This window comes from Nicotiana attenuata, chromosome 10, assembly GCF_001879085.1.
Source record: "Nicotiana attenuata strain UT chromosome 10, NIATTr2, whole genome shotgun sequence".
In the NCBI taxonomy this organism is placed as follows: Eukaryota; Viridiplantae; Streptophyta; class Magnoliopsida; order Solanales; family Solanaceae; genus Nicotiana; species Nicotiana attenuata.
The window spans coordinates 48,747,375-48,770,979 of record NC_031998.1 but is presented as its reverse complement, the minus strand read 5'-3'; the positions used below and the strand labels follow the sequence as shown (position 1 = coordinate 48,770,979).

Genomic DNA, 23,605 nt, shown 5'->3' with positions numbered 1-23,605 from the left:
TTTTGTTAACAAAAAAAATTATTTCTCAACTTTTAACTATTTTTTTAAAACACTAATATCTTTTATCCGGATAAAAATAACATACTAGTTTAATCGCAAACAAAATACAAAACAACATAGAAACACATTCAAAACAACTAATATGCATTTTTATACGAGTTTCGACATAAACTAAATCGGAATACCTGTATTTATGTTTTTAAAAAACTCGAAAAATTAAAATTTTGAGCCCGAAACGAGGAAACCACAACAATAGAAGGATTGGGTTGGATGCGGGACCTACAATCTTATCTTTTTGTGTGACGGGTGGGGTCCACTCGGATTTTTTTGGAGAAAAGGAGGGAGGGGCGGGGGGGGGGACCGCTGTTTCTTATTAATAAAAAACGGGGCTTGATTCTGTTTCTGTGGGGAAGAAGAAGGTCATTTTATTTAACAGGTATAGCGCGGTATAATAACACGCTATATATAACGTTGTATCATACAACATTATATATAGCGCGTTATTATACAACGCTATATAAAACGCGTTATTATACCGTGCTATAGTTTAACGACAAAAACACCGTTAAAGTATAGCGCGTTATATATAAAAAAAATATCTTTTCTTTAGAAAGTAAAACGTATTTTAAATCCAAAAAATTGGCATTTAGGTTTCGGAATCTAATATTAGATGGAGTGAACAAAAGGTGTAAAAATTGGAAAAAGAAACAGAAAAGTGTAAAAGTTCAAGGGGAGCCACCCTTGCAAGAACATCAAAAATATCTGGCTGATATTTGCCGAAGATATTATCATTCCCGCTGACGTGGCGACGGGCCATGTTACTACCAAGTGGAAAAGCGTCGCCACGTAGGAATTTCGTGGGCCCCGCCACCGTCACAAGGCCCGCTTTATCAGACGCCTCCTCAAGTTCTATCCTTCCCCCAAACTTCAGACGCAGAGATTTTTTTTTTCCTCTTATTTTTTGAGATCTTACATTCTTCAGAGACCAGAGATGGAGGAAATTTACCGGAGGGAATCGTTGGCGTCGTCAGAAAATCCGTCGGAGAGTTGCACTGCTGAGTTGACTCGGTCGTATTCCGGCGAGTCTTCTTCTCCGACTGTTGAGAATTCCAGCGATGATTTGCTTCACAGTGGAAATGCGACCACGGTAATTATATTTTTTCCACTTTTTCTCCTTGTAATTTCGTGTCTCTTTTATATATTCAGATAGGATTTGCTTAGTTTATTATTTATTTTTTTCTTTAAGATTTTTGTGAACAGCTGTAACACAATTTGCTAATAGATCATGTACGTTGATTATCTTTTCGTGTTTATTTTTGTAAATCAGAAATGTATTTTTGCTTAGATTTTGAGAATTTTCCAAAAATGATTTGCTTCAGAGAAGAGATGCGACCATACTTTTTACTTCTTCCTGATAAATTTCCGTTTATCTTTCAATTTTTCTGTATTTAGCTATTTGACTAAACTTTTCTTTCTCAACTGCGATGATTATGTGATGCAGTTGTAACACAACTTGCTGAAAAAGTTACGTAGTTGATTAGATATTCCTGTATCAGGTAGATATTTGTTTAGTTTTTTTAATTACAGTTAATTCAATTTTCGTGCATCTTTAATTATTTATGTACGCATATGTGTATTTTTTTCTCAGTTTTTGAGATTTTTTGATGTGTCTGTAACACAATTTGCTGAAGATGAAGTGGTTGACATTGATTAAACTCAAGTGCCCTAGATACTTGATTTAATTATTTGTTAGGTCCATAGTTTTACTATAAGAGAAAAATTATGCTGGTGACCGTCTGCATCATTGTAGTCCGCATGCTATTATAGCCAGAACAAAACCTAGAGAGGATATAAGAAGGATATTTGTTGCATACTTAGTAGAACTGGATGAAGAAATTTCAAACAAGTTCATTGTTAATTTCAGAGATCCCAGCAAAGAGAAACGTAGAGAGGGTTCTAGAAGGTGAGATGTGAGTGAATTGGAGAAGTAGAAAATATCTTCATTGAATGTTGTCTGAAAGTACACCACATGTGGTCCTTTTTGTACAGTCATTACAACCTCCGGTGAACAAAATAACCATGCTAGCTTAAGTATTAAATAACCACCGACTTTAGCTAATCAACTAACTGCACTGTAAAGACTATTCTACTCTTAACCATTCACTTTTTTAGAGATCGTATTGACAGTTCTATATGTGGTGTGTGTTATGCTTAATTAATCTCTGCTTCTGATTGTGTTAGTAAAACATCTTGCATTGGTGTAAATGTGATTTGTTGTACGATGAAATGGCTGGAATATCCCAAATAAGAAGGTGTAAAGTGTTTTATAATTGGAAAAGAAGAATGCTCCTCATTATTGAATTTGGTTAGAAAAAAAATAGACTTTTTGCTCTGTAAATATATGTCACCTTTCAAATACCACAGAGGCACAGTCTGCAATTTTTGCTTACACAACTTCTCTAGCTGTGAAGCTGCAGTGGAGTTGTAACAAACATCAATCATCCTGTTGTACTAGTGTGCCTGCATGTATTATTCTTCTCCATTTTGATACCTCTCTTTCTTTGGTGTCGGGGGGGTTAACTCATATGACCAGGAACTTTTGTTGAATGCTTGTCATGAGATGCTTTGCAAAACGAGCAAATTGAAACTGAACTAGGAGGAAGTAGAGGATTATTGATGAATTTAATCTTCCTCTTGTGATTAGCCATTTGCTACTTCTCAAGAAAAGATTTTGCACCCAAGGATGTGGCTTAGTGGTCAATGAAGTGGTTTGAGAACCTGAGGACTCAGGTTCAAATCCTAGCGGAGATAAAAAAAACACTAAGCGATTTCTTCCCATCTATCCAAGCCTTGGTGGATAGAGTTACCTGATATTCATTGCTAGTGGGAGGTAGCTGGTATCTCATGAAATTAATCGAGGTGCACGCAAGCTGGCCAGGATACCACGGTTATCAAAAAAAGAAAAAAAAAGAAAAGATTTTCCTTTGTGCATTACCTGACACACGAGAGACTTTCACATTTTTTATTAGATTGTCAGGTATTCAAACTAATCAATGGAAGGCTGGCTGTTGACTACTTCATATTAAATTTAAAATGGTTTTGTGGTGTTTTTGGTGTATCTTTAGTATAGAATTGACATATCTGCAAAATCGTCTTTTGTAATTAGCACTGATATGTGTTAATCACTCATTTTAAGTAGTAGATAATCATATTTTACAAGTCAAAACTGCAGAAAATCATTTATTACCTTCTCACTTTTAGAACACACTCTTCTTAAATGCTATGAGTCATTATTCAATAATAACAAAATATAGCCAAGTATTCTGATAACTAAAGTGAAAGTTTATATCTATCATATCAACCAGAAGGTGCCTAAAAAAATTTACAAAAACGCTGGACCTGAATTCTTCAGGAATTGCAGGGGATCCTGGGAATCCAGCATTTGATCAAATTCACATACTACCTGATTTATGCACCAAAAATGCAGATCCTCAAGACTTAGGAAAAATTCTAATGCAAAATTTGCTTGTGGACGCATTAAAGTACGAGCTACCCTTTTACCCTGTGCATTTTTTTGTTTGTTGTCCTCTTAATTTATCTGTATGTGCTTGATTCCCTCATGTCCACCTGAATTGACTTGTCAAAGCTTCTTCATTTGCCACTCCCCTTTCATATTCCTATCATGGATTATTCCCATTCATTTATTTACACCTACACTTTTTCCATGAAACAGATCATCTGTATAAGGTGTTATATAGTTTAGCCATGGTAGGCATGATATCCTAGAATTTTCCTTAACTGGTGCAGTCATTCTTGGATTAATTTAACAGATAACTGGAGGTATTTGAAAATTTGATCTTCAGGAAGGTTAAGGACATATTCTCTAATCACGGGCAGCCCCGATGTTACTATGATCATGAATAGGAGTGGTAAACGGGTGGGTTGGATATGGTTCAGGTCGAAAATGGGTAATGAAAAAACGAATCAATTATCCGACCCGACCTATATTTAATACGGCTAAAAAACGGGTTAACCGGCGGATAACATGGGTAACCATATTATCCATGACTTCTTGCATATGATCACTTTTGGAAGAATTCTTAGTCTTCCTAACTTGAGGAACCCCCAATTTGAGGCTTTACAAATGTAAAAGTTAGACCAATTGGTTATCCATTGGTTACCGATTGGTTATCCATTTTCTAAATGGATAATATGGTTCTTATCCATATTTGACCTGTTTTTAAAAGTTCATTATCCAACCAATTTTTTAGTGGATAATATGGGTGATTAACTGTTTTCTTTTAACCATTTTGCCACCACTAATCATGAGCTAGGGGAACCAAGCTGATAGAAAGCTGCAGTTGAAATTTTGACATGTTTCTCTTTCACCAACCTGTTAAAAAAGTTAAGAAAATTCACAGATTTGCATGTTTCACATGACTTCAGGATGAGTGCATGGGATGGACAAATGAGAAGCATAATACATTTCTTGATTGTCTTGAAGCATCATTTGTTGAGCAGTTGCACAGATCAACAGTCTTGCGTGCTGGTCGTGTGGAGCTGAACAGGAGTTGCAGAAATTTGTCTCAAAAGCTGTCTGCTCCCAGTGATAAAGCTTCTAAGCAGGTCAGAAAATCAACAATAGTTACAATTCTCTGTTTCTGGAGCTATAAGATATACTATCATTTAGCTGCTATGCTTGAAGAACCTGAACCTCGCTCCACCTTATACCCACTCCACAACTCCCCCCAAAAAAATCTTGCTTGAGAGTTTCTTTTTTCTCTTCCAGTTTACTGCTCGGCGAGATGGGTGTTGGAAGATCAATATTGAGAGCGACCAACCTGAGCTGTTTGTCAGGAAGGGTGATGAGTACCATCACGTTACGGACGTCCAATTATGTCCTAGACTCCCTACTGAGGAAAATCAAAGAAGAGATAAGAGGACTTCATCTCATGTACGTAGAGAAAGATCAGACCTGCTCTTTCCCATCCCTGCAGAACTTCAGAAACCAGTTAGCAGAATTGCTGGTAAGCACTTATAACATCTATGTGCAGATTCTTCTTACTTCAGGAGTTAAGGGTTTTAGTTGTTTTAGCATATTGTTTATGCCAAACTAGTGTAATATTTTCCTCCTGTTGTACTTCTCTCTCAGTTTTGCTTCTTCTGTACCACAGGTATTTTAGTGGAATTAAAGCATATATGAGCATTCATGCAGGCATTATTTAGGGTGGTTTTGCATTCATTTAGTGATCATTAACATCTAACCTGGTTCCTTGTATGCTCACGTAAGGCAACTGCATTAGTCGTGTGATATACTGTTCCTTTGATAAGTACATATTTTGTCTGCATGTGGTCAAGATTGGTGGAGTTGGAACATGCATTGACCTGCTACTTAAATACTTGAATCAAACACGTTTGGTTTTACAAGTTATTTAATCAGTGTGATAATCAGTTTGTTAAGATGACTCTGGCAGGGGACATTTTCCTTTAGGATTACAACTAACTAGTTCCATTTACGTTTAAGTTCAGCTTTCCAATTGGTATTTCTTACTTAGAGGAGTTTGAGGAACGGTGCCTCAGTGGATGGATAAATATATCACAGATGCTTTGGCTGCCTTAGTATCGTTTCTCCATGTTTCAGTGGATGTTGCTGATTTTTGTCTTGTTTTTTCTTGGAAGCTTTGGAGCATTTTTTGCTTGAACTTGGTCAAATCTTGAAATGTGGAGGTTTCACAACTGCAAAAACCTTCTAAGTTGCCCTTTGCCTTGTCTGGTTAAGGACTAACAAAGGACCTATTTAAGTTTGACATTTGCTTATTGTTGATTTAGTTTGATCCTTGTAGTAATGCCCCGTGTTTCTTTCAACCTTGTGAAAGGTTAGGATGAGTAAATTTATTCGGAAACATGGATTAATGAAGGAAAAAAGGATCGGTGTATAAACACTTTGAAAAGAAAGGGGCTACTAACTCGCAGTTGAGTCCTCATAACTGCATGGAATAACTGTTTAAAGTATATCTGTTCAAGTTCTGCAGTTACTCTCCATATTCTGCTGTCCTTTTGCAGACACCAGTTCTATTACCATTTCGATTAGGATAGAACTTGGAAAATATCAGCTGTCTTGGAGCCAGTGTTAATTGTTTGTATTGTTTCTTTTTCTTTTATGTTCCTTCTTTGGGTAATGCAAGGCATGTTTGGAGAAATAACCAGCAAATCTGATGGTAAGAAGCAAATGGCTCAAATATGGAATTTATAGCTGTCGGTCTCAGCTATATTACTTCTTCAAATACTTCTCTTAGGTTTTTCTTTTCTGGGTGCAGCATTGCTCGTATTACATATATATATACACACAGACACACATATATGTGTGTGTGTGTGTGTGTATATATATATATATATGTGTGTGTGTGTGTGTGTGTGTGTGTGTGTGTGTGTGTATAGGTGGTTGGTGGTGGTGAGTGTGTTTCTTTCTTGGGGGAGGATAGTAGAGTTCTAAAAACTTGTTTAAAGCTTGATTCCCTGGGTTCAGGAAATCCAGGGTAATGATATGCTTATAGCTCATGTGAATTATACTTCTGTTAGTTTCTTTGACACTGAAATTTTTAAATAATTTGCAGAAGGTTCAGGTCAGAATTTTGTGGATGAAGATTTCGAAGAGAACTCGAAGAGCAAAAAACTGAAGACAGCTATGATGGATACTGCAGATGATGAGCAAGTAATGTGCATCAACTGTTTCTTATTACGTCCATAACTTAAGTAATGGTTTTTAAGGTCCAAATTCTAATCAATGAACGTGTACTTTTAGATTGTCCCAAAGGAACAGCCAACTCCATGTTCCAGCAAAAGAAAGAAGTAAATCTTGAGTGTTAGTAAAAGAACCACGACTTCGTCTGTCCCCAATGTGATGCGAAGTCCCCTTATTCACAGCAGCTGAGGCGCAGTGTAATATCCGAGAACACTGCTTTACAAGCACAAGCTTCTTGCCATCAAGCTGGTCCGTGTTTGAAGAAATGACATTTGACAAGTTTGGAGGTACTAACTACTAAAGATGAGTTTTGTTTTGCTGTAGAAAAACGGGCCATTTTTTAAGCTAATAGTTACTAGTAAAGGCATTATGTAGCTTGCATCTGGATAGAGTTTCTTCATTCCATTAAATTTGTAAATGAGATATGTTTAGACTAGTTAGAGAGAGAAATTAAGTTTGAGAATCACTAATGTTGTGTTTTACGTTATACAAAGTTCTTTTATTTTCGACAATGAATTGAATGAATGAATTGCCCGGTGCACAAAGCATCCCGCATTCACATAGGGTCTAGGGAAGAGGCACACTTAAAAGGGATGTGATTATGAAACCTTGGCCGATGTATCTGGCGGCTCGTATTGTTTGGTGACCATAATTTATGAATTCAGTTATCATAGGGAGCATATTTAGAATATCTATAAAAAAGATTTTATGCTTGTTTCTTTCTCTTGTTTGAGACAAGTCGTGAATCTAGAATATTGTAGTCTTTTACAGTGAAAGAAGTTAGGACGAAGTTGTCAATAATAGACTTCCACTTGACACCTATCGTAACGATAAACGGCTCGTCTCGCCGTGACCTTCTCTTGAATTCTCAAAAAAACTTCTGTCGCTCCATCCCCGCAGGGGCAGAGAACCCGTCGTTGTCTCGGCCGTGCTACCGGAGGCTCTGGGGAAGTCGGAATAGGAGAGCACTCATCTTGGGGTGGGCTTACTGTTCTTGCGGTTCTTATAGATCTAATTCATTGAAATTCCATCCAATAAAACGGAAGAATTATAAATGTCCAAAATAATAGATAGAAATACCGCAAATAAGGCCATTGCGACACCCATCAAAGGAGTAGTTCCCCATCCAGGAGCTACTTTGCCATATTCCGAATTCAATGATTTTAATAAATCTCCTACCGCAGTTCGTCTTGGACCAGATCTAGAACTGTTTTCAACAGTTTGTGTAGCCATAAATCCTATTGTATTCATTGAGATCAGTTGACTTTGTATACCATTCCGTTGTAAAGTAGACCGTCTACCTTAATGCAAGCATTAGTGGCTGCTTCCACGACTCGAACCATGACCTATAGGTGACATAAAGACAATTTGTTCCAAGGCTCCCGTTATTTTCGACAATAGAATCATCAATTTAGTTGTATTGTTTCTTTTACACTTATTAAGATTAACTACAGTAAATGTAGATAATTCTCTGTACGCGGAAAGAAAACTTTCTTTTCTTCTTTCCCGTCTTTGTTCTTCCTTTACAGAATTAAATCATTTGACATGAAATGAAATTGAGGAAAGAAAATAAAAAGGAGTGAAAAAGAGTTGTTAAAAACAATATGGTGATTTTAGGGATGTGGAAAAGGGTGGGTGGAATAATCACAACCATTTCTGTACCTACTTCAAAAACTAATCTCTTGCTGGTGGTTGTAGTGTTATAGAATATTGTTGAACATCATTAGTAGGAGGAACAAAGTACAGTTGCTCAACCAACTTTTCCAGATCAGAAGTTGTGAGTTGCTGTTGAGTTCATATTTAAGTTGAATTAGGTTTTAGTGATATTTGCTAAATTGTGATTGATCCAACTAGATAACAGAAATATTAATCACATATCTTGACCATTGGTTGTCTATTGCTCATTTTCTATGACCACTACAATATTTTAGGCCTTTAACCACCCCAGAAAAGTGTGGCCAAAACTGTCAAAAGTGTAGCCTTTGATAAAAGGCCACGCTTTTGAACCTAAGGCAACGCTTTTTAGGGGGTGGCCTATACAAACGTAACCTTAGCTCTAAGGCAACACTTTCCAGTGACCAAAGGCCGCGCTTTGTGCACACCCCTTATGGCAACTCTTTTCCACCTTATAGCCACACTTTTGAAGTGTGGCCTTTGTTACCTAGAGCAACTCTTGTAAGACGTTGCCTTTCTAACTTTACACGCCACACCTTTGCTAGCATCCTATGGCCACACTTTTCAAGAGTGGCCATTCTGTCAAGAATGTAAAACATATATTACGAACATATAGAAATTTATTAAATATTTTCAGGTAATTGCTTAAGTATGAAGATCTCTCAAACTAATAAATAATAAATAAGAAAAAAATTCAAATATATTGGAATGAACCTCGAAAAACAAATATTTTGTGTACTGCATGAACTAACAAAGCCAAATACTTCAAGGTGCATTCTAGCAATATGGTTTACAAAACTGAACATATTCATTTAGTATCATGGCTAATAAACATCACAATTGTCCAATTGTCTTGATCAATAACTTCAAACATAAGAAATTGACTTCTCGCCACCATTTTCAGATCATCGCCAAAAAGTTCCTACATATATTCAAAGTGAACCTAAATATTAGATAGAAACCAATAGCATGCTAGTTCACTCAATTGATGAAATCTCGCCTATATTTTTTTTATAAAAATTGAATGATAATGAAAATCATCAACTAGCTTGCTAACAGAAGGAAAAAAATAGCAAAATCGCAGTTAAAATTAGTGGGTTAATCCACTGAGACATGAACAGTAACCTAATCCAACATGGAAATAAGATATTCTAGTTATTTTCTTAAAAGACATAGCACTATAGATATAAACTCAAGCACAAAAAGAAATAAAAATGAGAATAGTAAGAAAAGATCACACTTCATATTAAAGGTATTCATAAGAAAACCTTGGTACAAAGCAATGTCTCAAAGATGTTAATTTAATCACAAATGTACAACATTTTGTAACCAACACTTTGCATCAGACTATAGTGAGACGCGTGCACTTAGTTTTCAATGATAATAGTAAAAGATAAGCTTCGAAAAGATGCAATAAGTATGAAGTAGTAAGAAACAATGTAATTCGGTAAGATAATGGTACAACACCTGACAAGTAGCCTGACCAATGCTGAAGCATATGATCCAAAAACTTCTCATTTACTACAGTAACAACTTATATAGTCAATCTTCTTGTTCACTTTTATGTGGAACTGGAAAGAACTCAGTGCAAGATCATAATATTGATGCATCAATGTGTATTCCAACAACATAAAAAAGCAAGTAGAGAAATAACTTTTGATATTCTTAGATACATTATTTCAAATACTCGCTTTTCAATATATTGCAAGATTATCATGCATTGACTGCAAAAGAAAGCAGCATTGGGAATTCAAATTTGAAAAACTAGATCTGTTTAATTTCTTCTGTACGAAATGCATATGATATGATTCTAGAATAATTTGAATTGATTTACTTTAGGCAGCTTAACTAATAATGTCTTACCTAAGTTTCTAAACAACAAAAGTCTGTTGCTTTAAGTGAATAAAAAAGTGTCAGATTTGTCCGAATACATGTGTCAATCTCACTCCTTCCCTGGAAACAAAAGGAAGAATACATATCATCAAGATTATATCAATTTTTTTTTTTTGAAGTTGCTCCTAATAAGACATAAAGATCTAGTAAGAAGATATGTGATATAATAAATAATCAAAGATAGTTTACTATCTTACCAATCTGGATTCAGTGCATATGATGGTTCAGACCCAATATAAATAGTAAGAGATGTGCACATCTCATTCAACTCTACTGTCAGATTATCAAAAAACAACCAACTATAAAGAACTACTTCAATAAACAAAATGTAGTCACCTCTGTATATTTTCTAAGGCGCATCAATTTCAAAGATAGCGAACTATCTTTTAAAGATATATTAGGTACTCAAGGGAGGAACTGAAAAGAAATAGAGATATGAATAAATTACAGAGAAAGAGAACTTTTGATCCAGAAAGATATCCAAAATTAATAAAATGAAGCTAGAGTTCATTGTTGAGATATAAAATAAGAACACAACCCCTAGATATTCTAAACATGTATATGATGCACGTGATGCTTCTATTTACTAGACTAGAGATGTACTTTAAAAATACCAAGTGAATCTGGCGGGCATTTGGACAACTTGATTCTTTAACAATATTATTTATGAGCGAATAGAAAAACTGGCATTATTGTCACTAAATCTGAAAATCCCAAACCTGAACCAGCTACATAAAGACGTTGCTTTTCAAATTTGAACCTTAGCAATAGATATTCTAATACGCGATCTAGACTAATAAAAGTTTTAGAATAACTAATGAAGCAGCAACTGTTGGTTTAATGTATAATGATATTGTCCTGCCCCTCACTCAATCCTTAAATGCTATAAGAGTTCCTTTTAATTCCTTGTCAATAAGAATTCAGTTAACGAATTATCTAAATTAAGATAATTTTATAGAGATAAGTTATCTGTTAAATTGCAGGTCTGTTACGTATAGGAATTCAGTTAACCAATGAAAACTTAAGCCTCAACACTAAACTACCATTTCTCTTTCTCGTTTTCACATTTTCTAAGATTTTGACTAAAAGCATATTACTAACACCAGTAAAAAAATTCTTTATTCATCGAGTAGTTGAACATAATACATATCTAAAGCCTGAATGATTTATTGCACGTCTCTAACCAACAGAGTCATCATAGATGATATTTTCCCCAATTCTCCACATCAAATTAAAGAGAAATTTTAGAGTCTATCCATCGCTGGAACAAAATGGAGCTAGTTAAACATGATAAAACACAACAGGTCTTTGACCAAAATTTCAAATTGAACAACTGAAATTAACTAGAAGACCTTCATTTTTATAGATCCATACAACAACAATAACAAAAACTCCAGTGTAATCCCACAAATAGAGGTCCAGAGAGGATAGTGTATGCATCCTTATAAAAAGAAGTTCCAAATTTTATAAATTAGCATTCTCTTTCTATCAAGAAATAAATTTTTTTTCTTTCTTTGCTTTTGAACATTGTTGGCATAGCTTATAGTATCATATAATGCATACATAAATAGGCAAAAATTGACCTGATGTTGAAAAACCTACTATACGTGAACAGAGACAAAAAGGCTAGGGAGTGATTTCATACGTGCCTAAGATTAAAGGCTCAAAAAAGTAAAAAAATCACAGAAATAACTCATTTGAAGCAAAGCAAAACATGGCTAGGAAGAACTCACCCTCACCGCAGCTTACTGAATAGCAAACTTGAATGCTTGATTTGTGCGCTTCGGTTTTAAGCCCTAACTCTTTGATGGAGCCCTAACTCTAATAATTTTATCAACGAGCCATCATTAATTAATAGGTTAATTTGGGTCTGTCAATAATAACGTGCAACCACATTTCAAATAATGGTAGTAAGCCCTAACCCTTCAAGTGAGAAATTTGCTAATAGATCATTTTGGGATTCCTACGGACGTATGTTTTACAAAACTGCTATGGGTGGAATTCTTATTTTTTAAGTTTTAAGAGGGAAATCAAAAGGTTGAGCAAAAAATGCTGCTATGGGTGGGAAAGGTTTTTTTCTCAACTATGGTCTATGGGTGGGAAAGTTTAAGAGGGAAAAATTTGGGTGAATATTTTAGGAATACAAAGGACAATACTTGTAAAGCGTACTAGTATATGTCAGTAAGTGTTCCCCTATGTCCTATGATTTGGCAACGCTTAAGCGGTGTGCCCTTTCTATTAAAAGAGAGTTGCTTAGTAACCGTTGCCAAAAGCCCGTAATAAAGGCCACACAGATAAAAGCGTGCCCATAGATACCTTTAGCAACGCTTTCAGGCGTTGTTTAAAATAAATGTGGCCTAAGGCCGAATTTGTTGTAGTGGACAGAAATATTCGAGCCAACTTACACACACAAATATCGAAAATTCTGCCCACAAAGTCTATCATTTCTGACTCTTTTGCTTCATTCCTTGTCTTATCTTTTGAATTACTTCTTCTTTAGGGGGTCTTGGCTTTAAATTGGGTTGAAAAAAAGATCTTAGTTAAATTAATTTGAAAGAAAATTAAATAAATTTCAATCTTAGTAGATATTGACAGCCGCATTATAATGTCCAGGGGATAACTTTTCGGAAATAAACAAGAAAAATGATTAGTGATACTTCTAAATGAGACTGAGGAAATTTTTTAGCGGAAATTGTTCTTATTTTTACTAGTTTACCGTTACATTTTTTAACTTTGGTATCTTAATTATTGTTTACAATTAAATATTGTTTTAACTAAACAAATTTGGTCCAAAATAACTGTCGTTTCAGAAAATCAAGAATATATATAAACTTTAAAAAGTATTTTATCATTCTTACTAATTATGAAAATAAATAAAGGATAATTAAATCAAAAAAATATTATGATTAATGCTATATAGAAAAAATTCTCATAATTAGTGCAATTAAATAATTTGCTTGAATTATTTGTCAAAGCTACGTCATAATTCCTGCGTAATTTATTTGTGAACCAAACGACCCGGCAATGCATATAATGAATAACAATTGGAAAAACGAAACGGAAACGACAAAATGTCAACTGAGACACCAACGTACGGCAAAAACAAAAAACAAAACAAAACGAAGAAAAAAAATCTAAGACACCAATGGTGGCGTAGACCTACAGTGTTTGCGGATTGACCAACAAACTTCCCTTCCCAATTCATATTTCTGTCTTTGCTTGACTTTCACTCCTAAATCCCTTTTCCACAACTCAAACCCCCCCCCCCCCCACCCCACCCCCCCAACTGTCCCACCAAATGAAGAATTCCAAAACCCTCTGAAGAAGAAAAAGATCACATCTTTAGCTTCATTACTTCCGGAAAAAGAACAATTTTTTTACAAAAATTTGAGTTTTTAATGGCAACAGTTATTCCAATTCAAAGATTGCCAAGATGTGAAGGTGTTGGGTCATCATCACCTACAAACGCACCCCAAAAGAAATGGTCCAATTGGCTACCTCTAGTATTTGCACTTGTGGTTATAGTTGAAATTGCATTTCTGGGTCGACTGGACATGGCTGAAAAAGCCAACCTAGTCAACTCTTGGACTGACTCATTTTACCAGTTTACGACGTCGTCTTGGTCAACCTCCAAAGTGGAAATTAATGAGGCTGGATTGGGTGTGTTGAGGAGTAGTGAGGTTGATCGGAATTTGGAAACTGGGAGCTGTGAGGAGTGGTTGGAAAAGGAGGATTCTGTGGAGTATTCTAGAGATTTTGACAAAGATCCAATTTTTGTTCATGGCGGCGAAAAGGTGATATTGTCTTCTTGTATATGTTTATTCTTTTTACTAATGAATGGACTGAATAGAGCAGAATAAATATAGAGGATTCATATAGTTGAACCCGAATAGTTTGGGAGGCATAGTTGATTGATCTTTTTATTATGCATTAGCTGATTTGATTTGAAGCAGCTGATAAGCATTAGGTGTTGAAAAACACTTTTAAGTGCTGAAACTGATTTAATAAATAAGCACTTACGTGAAATTGATAATAAGTTGCTGCAGTATTTGATAAAAAAGTGCTGATGAGCTCTTTTTCTGTTAACATGACTTAAATAACCTTAGAACTGTTTACATTTATAAGGGCGTAATTTTTTCAAAATTTTAGATTCCTGATCGATTCAAATACAAAATATTCTATTTGTCATTTTATTTTAAATACACCTGTGCTTAGATAAGATAATTTTATGATAAACATAATTTATTTTATGATAAGCATATAATCATAAATTATAATAGTTAATAAATTGACAAAAGTTTATCAGTAAAAAATAAACCTAAATAGGACAAAATATTTGAAGGGAAACTGTTAGAGTTTTTGTAAGTTCTACTGTAACTTTTGCAAAAAGAGGAAATAAAGGCTAGAAGAAGAGATAATATGTGCTGCTAGAAAAGTTAATATTCAGAACTGAAAATGGTGCTTAAATACAAAAAAAACTGAACAACTAGATCCTAGAATTAAGCAACTACTTAGCACATGATTCCATGATCAACACATGATTCCATGATCAACAAGCTCCTAAAAATCAGCAACTAAGTTAAGAACACTAAAATGTAAAACACGTGAGGAAAAACATTCTGCAGTTGTTTGACCTAATACTGAGGCAATTGTTCAACAGTCCTCCTTGCTTCAGTTGCTGCAAATTCCAAGCCTCTCTGTGAGAAATTCAAATTTGCTCCTTGGCAAAGCTTTTGTAAACATATCTACTAGTTGAAGATCAGTCTTGCAATACTTTAATCCAACAGATCCTTCCTTCTGCAGGTCTCTGAGAAAGAATAATTTAATATTGAAATGCTTGGTTTTCCCATGAAAAACAGGATTATTTGAGATAGCAATAGCTTCTTGATTATCCACAAACACCTCTGTGCACTGTTCTTGCTTCAAATTCAGATCAAGCAACAGTTTTCTAAGCCATAAGGCTTGATTTGCAGCAGCTGTTGCTGCAATGAACTCAGCTTCAGCGGTAGATTGTGCAACAATTTATTGTTTTTTGGAACACCAAGAAAATACCCCAGAACCAAGATTAAAACAATGACCGGAAGTGCTCTTCATATCATCAGAAGAACCAGCCCAATCACTGTCCGAATACCCCTGCAATACGTACTTCTGATTTGCATAGAACTTGATTCCAAAAATTAGTGTTCCTTTAACATATTTCATCACTCTTTTAGCTGCTCTAAAATGAGTGTCAGTTGCACAATTAGTGAATCTAGATAGAAGACTTACAGCATATAAAATATCAGGTCTAGTTGCTGTAAGATACATGAGACAACCAACCATACTTCTGTAAAGAGTCTCATCCACTTTTTCAGCTTCATCATTTTTGCTCAACTTCTCCTTGTGACACATTGGAGTAGCTGTTTCTTTGCAATTTCCATTCTGAACTTTTTCAAAATCTCTCCTGCATACTTCTTTTGACAGATGAACACTTCATTTCCCTTTTGCTTGATTTCCATTCCCAGAAAATAGACCATTTCTCCCAAGTCCGTCATCTCGAAAGTATGATGCATATCTTCTTTGAACTTCTTAACAAGTTCGTCATTGCTTCCCGTAACCACAAGGTCATCTACATATAGTGAAACAACAATAAAATTGATTTCACCACCTTTAATGTAGAGAGTAGCTTCACTGGGGCTTTTTCTAAAACCCAGCTGCAACAAATGCTCATCAATTCTGCTGTACCAAGCTCTGGGCGCCTGCTTTAGTCCATACAAAGCTTTCCTGAGCTGGTGCACTTCATCTTCATGCCCTTTGACTACGAATCCTTCAGGCTGCTCAACATAAATTTCTTCCTCCCTCAAGAAAGCCATTCAAGAATGCAGATTTAACGTCTAGCTGAAACACTTTCCAACCCTTCTGTGCAGCTATAGCCAACAATAATCTGATGGTTTCTAATCTGGCAACAGGAGCAAATGTGTCAGAAAAATCAATACCAAAGACTTGAGCATACCTGATACCCCTTCACAACAAATCTGGCTTTGTGCTTGTTGATAGAGCCATCTGCATTATGCTTGGTTCTGAAAACCCATCTTACTCCTATGACTTTTCTGTCTTTAGGTCTTTTCACAAGTTTCCATGTATGATTTTTCTCAATCATGCTGAGTTCATCCTTCATTGCAGCTCTCCATTTTGGATCTTTTTCTGCTTCCAAAATATCAGCTAGCTCAAGAACAGCCACATTGCATCTCTGGTAGATATCAGAAAGAGATCTAGTGCCTCTTACTGGAACATGATCCACCAATTCATCTTCTTTCAGTTGAAGCTTTGTACTTCTATTTGGAATTGATACTGGTTGTGCTTCGTTCCAGTTCCATTGTCCATCCTCCATAAAATGCACATCTCTACTTATCAGAATTTTTCTTGTATGAGGTTTGAAAACTCTGTAAGCTTTGGAAATAGTGCTATAACCCATAAAGATGCTTGGGATTGCCTTCTTATCAAGTTTGTCACGCTTAACCCGAGGAACATAAGCAAAGCACACACAACTAAACACTTTAAGAAAACTTAGTGAAGGTTTAAACCCATACCAAGCTTCAAATGGTGTTTTATTTTCCAAAGCCTTCATTGAAAGTCGATTTTGCAGAAAAACTGCAGTATTCGCTGCCTCTGCCCAAAAGATTTTGGGCAGTTCCTTCTCATGCAACATACATCTGGCCATTTCCATTATCGATCTGTTTCTTCTTTCACTAGCTCCATTTTGTTCCGGAGTGTATGGTGTTGTAAGCTGATGCACAATACCAGCTTCCTTGCAGAATGAATTAAATTCTGTTGAGGTGTATTACTTTCCATCATCAGACCTCAAAGCTTGGATCTTGCAGCCACTTTGATTTTCCACCAAATTCTTGAATTTCCAGAATACACCAGCAGCTTCTGACTTGAATTTCAAGAAGAAAATCCAGCACATTCTTGAAAAATCATCTATAAAAAGAACGTAATAGAGGCTACCTTGTAATGATGGAGTTCTTTGCGGTCCTGCAACATCAGTGTGTACTAGCTGCAACTTTTGTGAGGCTTTCCAAGTTGATTTAGGAAATGGCTTTATGTGTTGTTTACCAAATTGGCAGGCACGACATTCTGTAGAGTTCACTTCCAGGTCGGGTAGGTTCTCCACCATCTTCAGTTTTTGCATTTTGACAAGTCCTTGATAGTGATAGTGCCCGAGTCTCTTATGCCATAACTCAGCAACATTTTCTTTTGCTGTATACACCATTTGCTCTTCCTCAAAAGGATCTAATGAGAAACTTCTGCCTCTCATTTTGACTTTAAAGAAGTCGTGCCCTGAAAGATCTTTGATCAAGTAATAATTATCTTCGAAATACAATTTGAAACAGTTGACCAAGACTTAACAAGTTTTGGTCTAAATCAGGTACATAAAGAACATCAGATATTGTTTTAGTACCTGATTGTGTCTCAACCGCAATGGTTCCTATTCCTTTTGCTGGAATATGGCTTCCATTGCCAATTCTAACCTTTTTAACTCGAGTAGGCTTCAATTCCTTGAAGAGTTCTTTATCGGAAGTCATGTGATTTGTGCGTGCATCCGCTATCGATCAGCCGAGACTCGCTTGAAACATTGCTTGCAAAACACGATGCAACAAATAGTTGATCTTCCTCTTCTTGATCTTCAGCTACTTGTGCAACACTTTTCTGCTCAGTATTGTTCTTGCAAATCTTTTGATGATGTCCCATCTGCTGACATTTCTCGCACTGTTGATCTGGTCTTCTCCAACATCTGAACGGTGGATGACCTTTCTTTCCACAATGCTTGCAAGGAGGAAAATCATATTTTGTTCTCCGATTATTTCTAGGAGAATCAGCACTTGAGTTTTCCTTCTTGTTCAGGTTGTGCTTCTTTTTCTTTCCCTTTTATCCCTGACTTGACTGAACTTTTGCAGGTAGTGCACCCTCGACAGACCCTTCAGACCTCATAAGCCTTCTCTGTTCTTGTGCCTGCAAAGCGTTCAATAATTCTGCCAAACTAATTTTTGACAGATCCTTAGTATTTTCCAGCGAGGAAATGGTTGCTTCAAACCTTTCAGGGACTGTTACAAGAATTTTTTGAACCAATCTAGAATCAGAAAATTCAGAGCCAAGTAATCTTACTTTGTTGGCAATGTTGAGTAATCTGTCAGAATAGTCTTTAACTGTATTTGAATCCTTCATCTTTTGAACTTCAAATTCTCTGATAAGGTTGAGAATACGCATTCCCTTGATCCTTTCATCTCCTTCATATTCTTTCTTCAGGGAACTCCAGACCTCAAACGCTGATTTCATTGTCATAATCCTGACAAAGATTTCTGGTGAGACTGCAGCAAATAACATAGCTCTAGCCTTTGACTTTCTTGTTTTCTTCTCCTTGTGATTCTTCATCTGCGCCATAGTTGGATTTGCAGGCAAGGAAGGAACGTCGTAGTCCTCCTCGACAGCTTCCCAGAGATCATTTGCCTCTAGATGTGCCTCCATCCTTGCTGCCCAGACATGGTAGCCTTCGTCATTGAAGACGGGTGGTGCAAGTGCAGTGAAAGGGGTTTCTGAATCCATAGAAGAAGAAAGAAAAATATGTGTTTTCCCTTAATTACAGGTCCCTCAAGAAGAGAGCTCGAATACCAATTTGTTAGAGTTTTTGTAAGTTCTACTGTAACTTTTGCAAAAAGAGGAAATAAAGGCTAGAAGAAGAGATAATATTTGCTGCTAGAAAAGTTAATATTCAGAACTGAAAATGGTGCTTAAAAACAGAAAAAACTGAACAACTAGATCCTAGAATTAAGCAACTACTTAGCACATGATTCCATGCAGGGGTGGACGCAGTATTTTTCGTAAGCGGTGTCGCATTTAATGAAGTGAACAAATAGATAAATTACTGTCACAATACACATAAAAATAATACAAATTAGAATCTTATTAAAAAAATGCATTAAAGTATAATACTACAACCCTCCTCGACAAGTTTTTATTTTTTGAAATGTATTCAGAATATTCTTGCTAGACATAATAGTAAATACTACCTTTTCTATATATAACACTAAACTCTTTCATTATTTGACTTTACAATTTGGGTTCAGACCAACTCCATCTTCCCCCAAGAAAAAGATAGAAAGAAAAAAATAGTAAGAAAACTTACCATGGAACATACTTGGAGGAAAAACAAGTTTTTTAGTAGAAAACGCTGAAAATCTTACTCAGCATGAAGCTGCTCAAGTTCGAACCCAGGACCTCTCCTAAAAAAAAAGAAGCACCTGACCAGCAGAGCTAACGAGAAGTATATGTAAAGTTGCGTCCTTTTTATTTATTTAATAATATATTTTTTGTACATATTAATAATTTACACATGTTTAGTGAATTTTTCCGGCGAAGCGGTGTCGGATGACACCGCTTACACCAAGGTGCATCCGCCCCTGATTCCATGATCAACACATGATTCCATGATCAACAAACTCCTAAAAATCAGCAACTAAGTTAAGAACACTAAAATGTAAAACACGTGAGGAAAAACATTCAGCAGTTGTTTGACTTAATCTTGCAGTAACTGAGGCAATTGTTCAACAGAAACAAACACTAGCTTCACCATCAAAACACATGGAAAGCAATACACCAAAAATTTGATATGTACTCATTTATTACATACAGTTCAAAGATTAATACACAATCACATAAATACAAATATGCAAAGGAATAGATAATTTGCTTATCTCAAATAGTCCATGAGAATTACAGACGGGGGGGTAGAGGGGGGGGGGGGGGGTTAGGTGTAAAAAAATACGTTAGAGGTCAAGTGAGGTATCGATGTAAGAGTTTTTTTCTAAAAAGGATATTGTAAGGATAAAATAGTAAAAATCTTGGTCAAACTTAAAGTGCTTATAAGCTAAAAATTCATAAGTTGGGGGTGACCAGCTTATGACTTTTGGCTTATTTTTGACTTATAAGCACTTTTAATTTTACCAAACGCGTAGATAAGCAAAAAAGTTCTTATAAGCTAGTTTGACGATAATATCGATTTTGTAGTAGCAGCTAATTCTCCATAGAAACATTAATCGGTAATCGAGCATCTCTTTTAGACGATAATATCGATTTTGTTGTAATTTATGTCTTGCTATTTATTACATCAGTTAGCTGCCAGAGCTCGTGTGTGTGTGTGTTTGTTGCAGACTTATGGCTTTGGTAGATGGAATGATAAAAATTTGTTGTTTCAAATGATGCTTTGACATCATCTTCTAGTTTTTTTGTTCTTTTATTATGTTTACGGTAAAACATATTATAAAGTACAGACTATTGACCATATTCCAAAACCTCTTTATATGGGTAAGAATACTCATGAATTTTGTATACTAGTAGGGAATAAGTGGAGGAGCCTTGAGTATCTTCTCTTCTCTTACCTTTTTTTCCTTCATTACATTGAATTCTTTCGTAGAGCACTTAAGTGGAATGAGCAGAAATCAATCAGTAAAACTGCCATTTATTGCTTAAGTTTATCATGACTAGTTCTTGTTCCCATGTTATCCACTGGTATGTAGGTGAGAGCAGGTAACAGTACCTGGTTACCATCTTTCTTCTTGATTTTTTATCCTTACCATATGCGAAAACTGATGTTCCTTCAATCATTATTTAGGATTGGAAGTCTTGTGCCGTAGGATGTAACTTTGGCGTGGATTCTGATAAGAAGCCTGATGCGGCATTTGGGACACCACAACAGGCTGGCACGGCTAGCGTGCTTCGGTCAATGGAGTCTGCTCAATACTATCCTGAGAACAACATCGTTACCGCACGACGGTGGGTAAGCACATCTTGAAAAAGACTTAAAACATTCTCACCACACTTAGCACCTGAAAGATAATAGCATTTGTCCACATTTGAATTTTCATCTTGTAATCATTTTTTAATGAAACATATCTCACTTGGAAGTTTTTGCTTGCAATTAGTTTCTGACTAGACCTTTTTTCTTTGGATAAGTAAGGTAGCATATTATTATTAAGCAGTACCAAGAAGGTACCAAGAAAGTACAAAAATTGATACTTCCAAAGTCTACTCAAAACCTGAATCCAGCGACTCCAAGAACTCATTTGTACTAACCACAAGATAGGTTTTATGCCAGCAAAAGAGATACTGTAAACATTTATACTTCACAACTATAATCTCCTCATTTCCCCCTCAAAATATCTCATATTTCTTTCTTGCCAAACCGTCAAAACAATACACAAAGAAATAAGCTTCCAGATATTCTTCACTCTTTTCTCCACTGTGCTTGCCAGCTGATGAGTGCACCTTTGAAATTTTGTGGCATTACCCAGTATTACACCCAAAATATCTTTTTTATCAAGATACCGTCTAAATATTAAGGAATAAAGACCAGATACTCCAAGAAAGATTACGATGCATCGGGAGATGACTAACAGATTCACATAGACAATCTTGGTTTGAAACCACAACTGAACACAGTTGGGAATAAATCTGTAAGTAAACCTTCATTACACCTTCTATCAGTCCAAAGCTCAACTTTCCTACCATTTTCAACTTTTTGTTTTATGCTTGTGTTTGAACTGTCCCCAGAAATTAGCTATTGGTCTCCACAAAGCAACCTCATAAGGATTACTTTACTGGTTTTGGATCCTAATATCTCTCCATGCCATAAATCGACTTAATAACAGCCTTCCATACTGCATATTTTCCATCGTTACGAAAAAAAGCAGTTGCATTTGCTCAAATAGCCTTTGGAAAGGGCATCTACAAATATGAAATCATAAAGCCCTCAACAACAATAACTACAACAACAACCCAGTAAAATCCCACAAGTGGGATCTGGGGAGGGTAGTGTGTACGCAAACCTTACCCCTACCCCGAGGGAGTAGAGAGGTTGTCTCCGATAGACCCTCGGCTCAAGAAGACGAAAAGAGACAATATATCAGTACCATCAACAGAAAATCATAGAGATAATAACAGCAATCATAAAGCCCTCATAGACACAATAACCTTAGGATCATGTTGTGGTTATAATTTAATTTTTAGATCTCCTATAGTTCTTCTCTCAATCTTTATATCTTTCTCTAGGGAAATCTCTAACCAACTTTATTATTCTTTCTCATGTTTCAGAAGGGGATATGATATTATAATGACAACAAGCCTCTCTTCAGATGTTCCTGTTGGGTACTTCTCTTGGGCGGAGTACGATATAATGGCTCCAGTGCAACCTAAAACTGAAAATACATTAGCAGCTGCTTTTATTTCTAATTGTGGTGCTCGCAACTTCCGGTTGCAGGCTCTTGAAGTCCTTGAAAGGGCAAATATCAAGATTGATTCTTTTGGCAGTTGTCATCGTAACCGGGATGGAAATGGTCAGTGTATCTCCATTATATATGATAATATATTGACGGTTCTTTTCTTGAAGTAGTTACCATTAAGGAGCTAATTGTCTAAAATGTTTCAATTTAATGGGTTTTTGAAAAGCCATGTTTACTGGTAATAGAAACCTTATATTTGTTTCCTTGGTAAATGTACACATACACATGTAAGTTTTCTAAATAGTCAGATTTTCTGCTAGTTTGAAGATTTCATTTTGTGGATTGGTTATTTTGCTGTTATGCTTGTTATCTTTTGAATACCTTCTTAGTATTTTGCAACCCATTAAATTGAGTTGAAAAGCAGACAGTTTTTGCAAATTCATTGCAAAGAAATTAGACCCTAATTTGTTAGAAAAGAAAAATTTAGAGAAAATTTAGTTTTAGTTTATTTTTCTGATGTAGAATATGCATGCATGTGGTTAAACTTTACATTATATGTAAATTTATTAGAATAGAGTTGAAACGCAGACATTTTTTGTAAATGAAACCACATGCATGCATAAAATATGTCTGCTTTGCAACTTTCTAGGATAGAGTTGAAAGCAGACATCTTTTTGTAAATTTATTGTGAAGAAGCTAGACCAGGGTTTGTTGGAAAGGGAAATTAAGAGAAAAGGCAGTCTTAATAAATGTCGTATTAGAATGCAGAATATTTTTATTCATGCCTCTTGTTTAATTGTACATTATATCCTGTGAATGCTCACTTGTCATCTTGTTCTCAATTTCATGGCAGTGGACAAAGTGGAAACTCTCAAGCACTACAAATTTAGCTTCGCTTTTGAGAATTCTAATGAGGAGGATTATGTCACTGAAAAATTCTTCCAGTCTTTAGTAGCTGGTAATAATTTTTTCCTGTTAATTTTGGTTCTGCTTTTTACACTTAGTTTTCGATGTATCTATTATTTTCTATTAGCCCCCCCCC

The 23,605-nt window shown here is 35.6% G+C and overlaps 2 protein-coding genes and 1 long non-coding RNA gene across 3 annotated transcripts in view; 2 read left to right on the top strand and 1 right to left on the bottom strand.

Moving 5' to 3' along the window:
- On the top strand, positions 748-7,205 carry LOC109233486. The gene is made up of 5 exons (XM_019399371.1): positions 748-1,147; positions 4,447-4,626; positions 4,790-5,027; positions 6,615-6,712; positions 6,803-7,205. The coding sequence occupies exons 1-5, from the start codon at positions 992-994 to the stop codon at positions 6,851-6,853; spliced, it is 723 nt and encodes a 240-aa protein (XP_019254916.1). The 5' UTR covers positions 748-991; the 3' UTR covers positions 6,854-7,205.
- LOC109233485 lies at positions 9,095-12,583 on the bottom strand. Its single transcript, XR_002069080.1, has 3 exons — positions 12,043-12,583; positions 10,280-10,369; positions 9,095-9,338 (listed from the first exon to the last, which is right to left on the bottom strand). It is a non-coding gene; the product is annotated as an uncharacterized LOC109233485 (long non-coding RNA).
- Positions 13,558-23,605, top strand: part of LOC109233483 (glycoprotein 3-alpha-L-fucosyltransferase A-like) — a 12,659-nt gene continuing 2,611 nt past the window's right edge. Inside the window, exons 1-4 of the mRNA XM_019399368.1 lie at positions 13,558-14,103; positions 20,958-21,118; positions 22,436-22,677; positions 23,417-23,521. Of these exons, the coding sequence (XP_019254913.1) occupies positions 13,708-14,103; positions 20,958-21,118; positions 22,436-22,677; positions 23,417-23,521 (904 nt within the window). The 5' untranslated portion in view covers positions 13,558-13,707. The remainder of the gene's footprint in view (positions 14,104-20,957; positions 21,119-22,435; positions 22,678-23,416; positions 23,522-23,605) is intronic.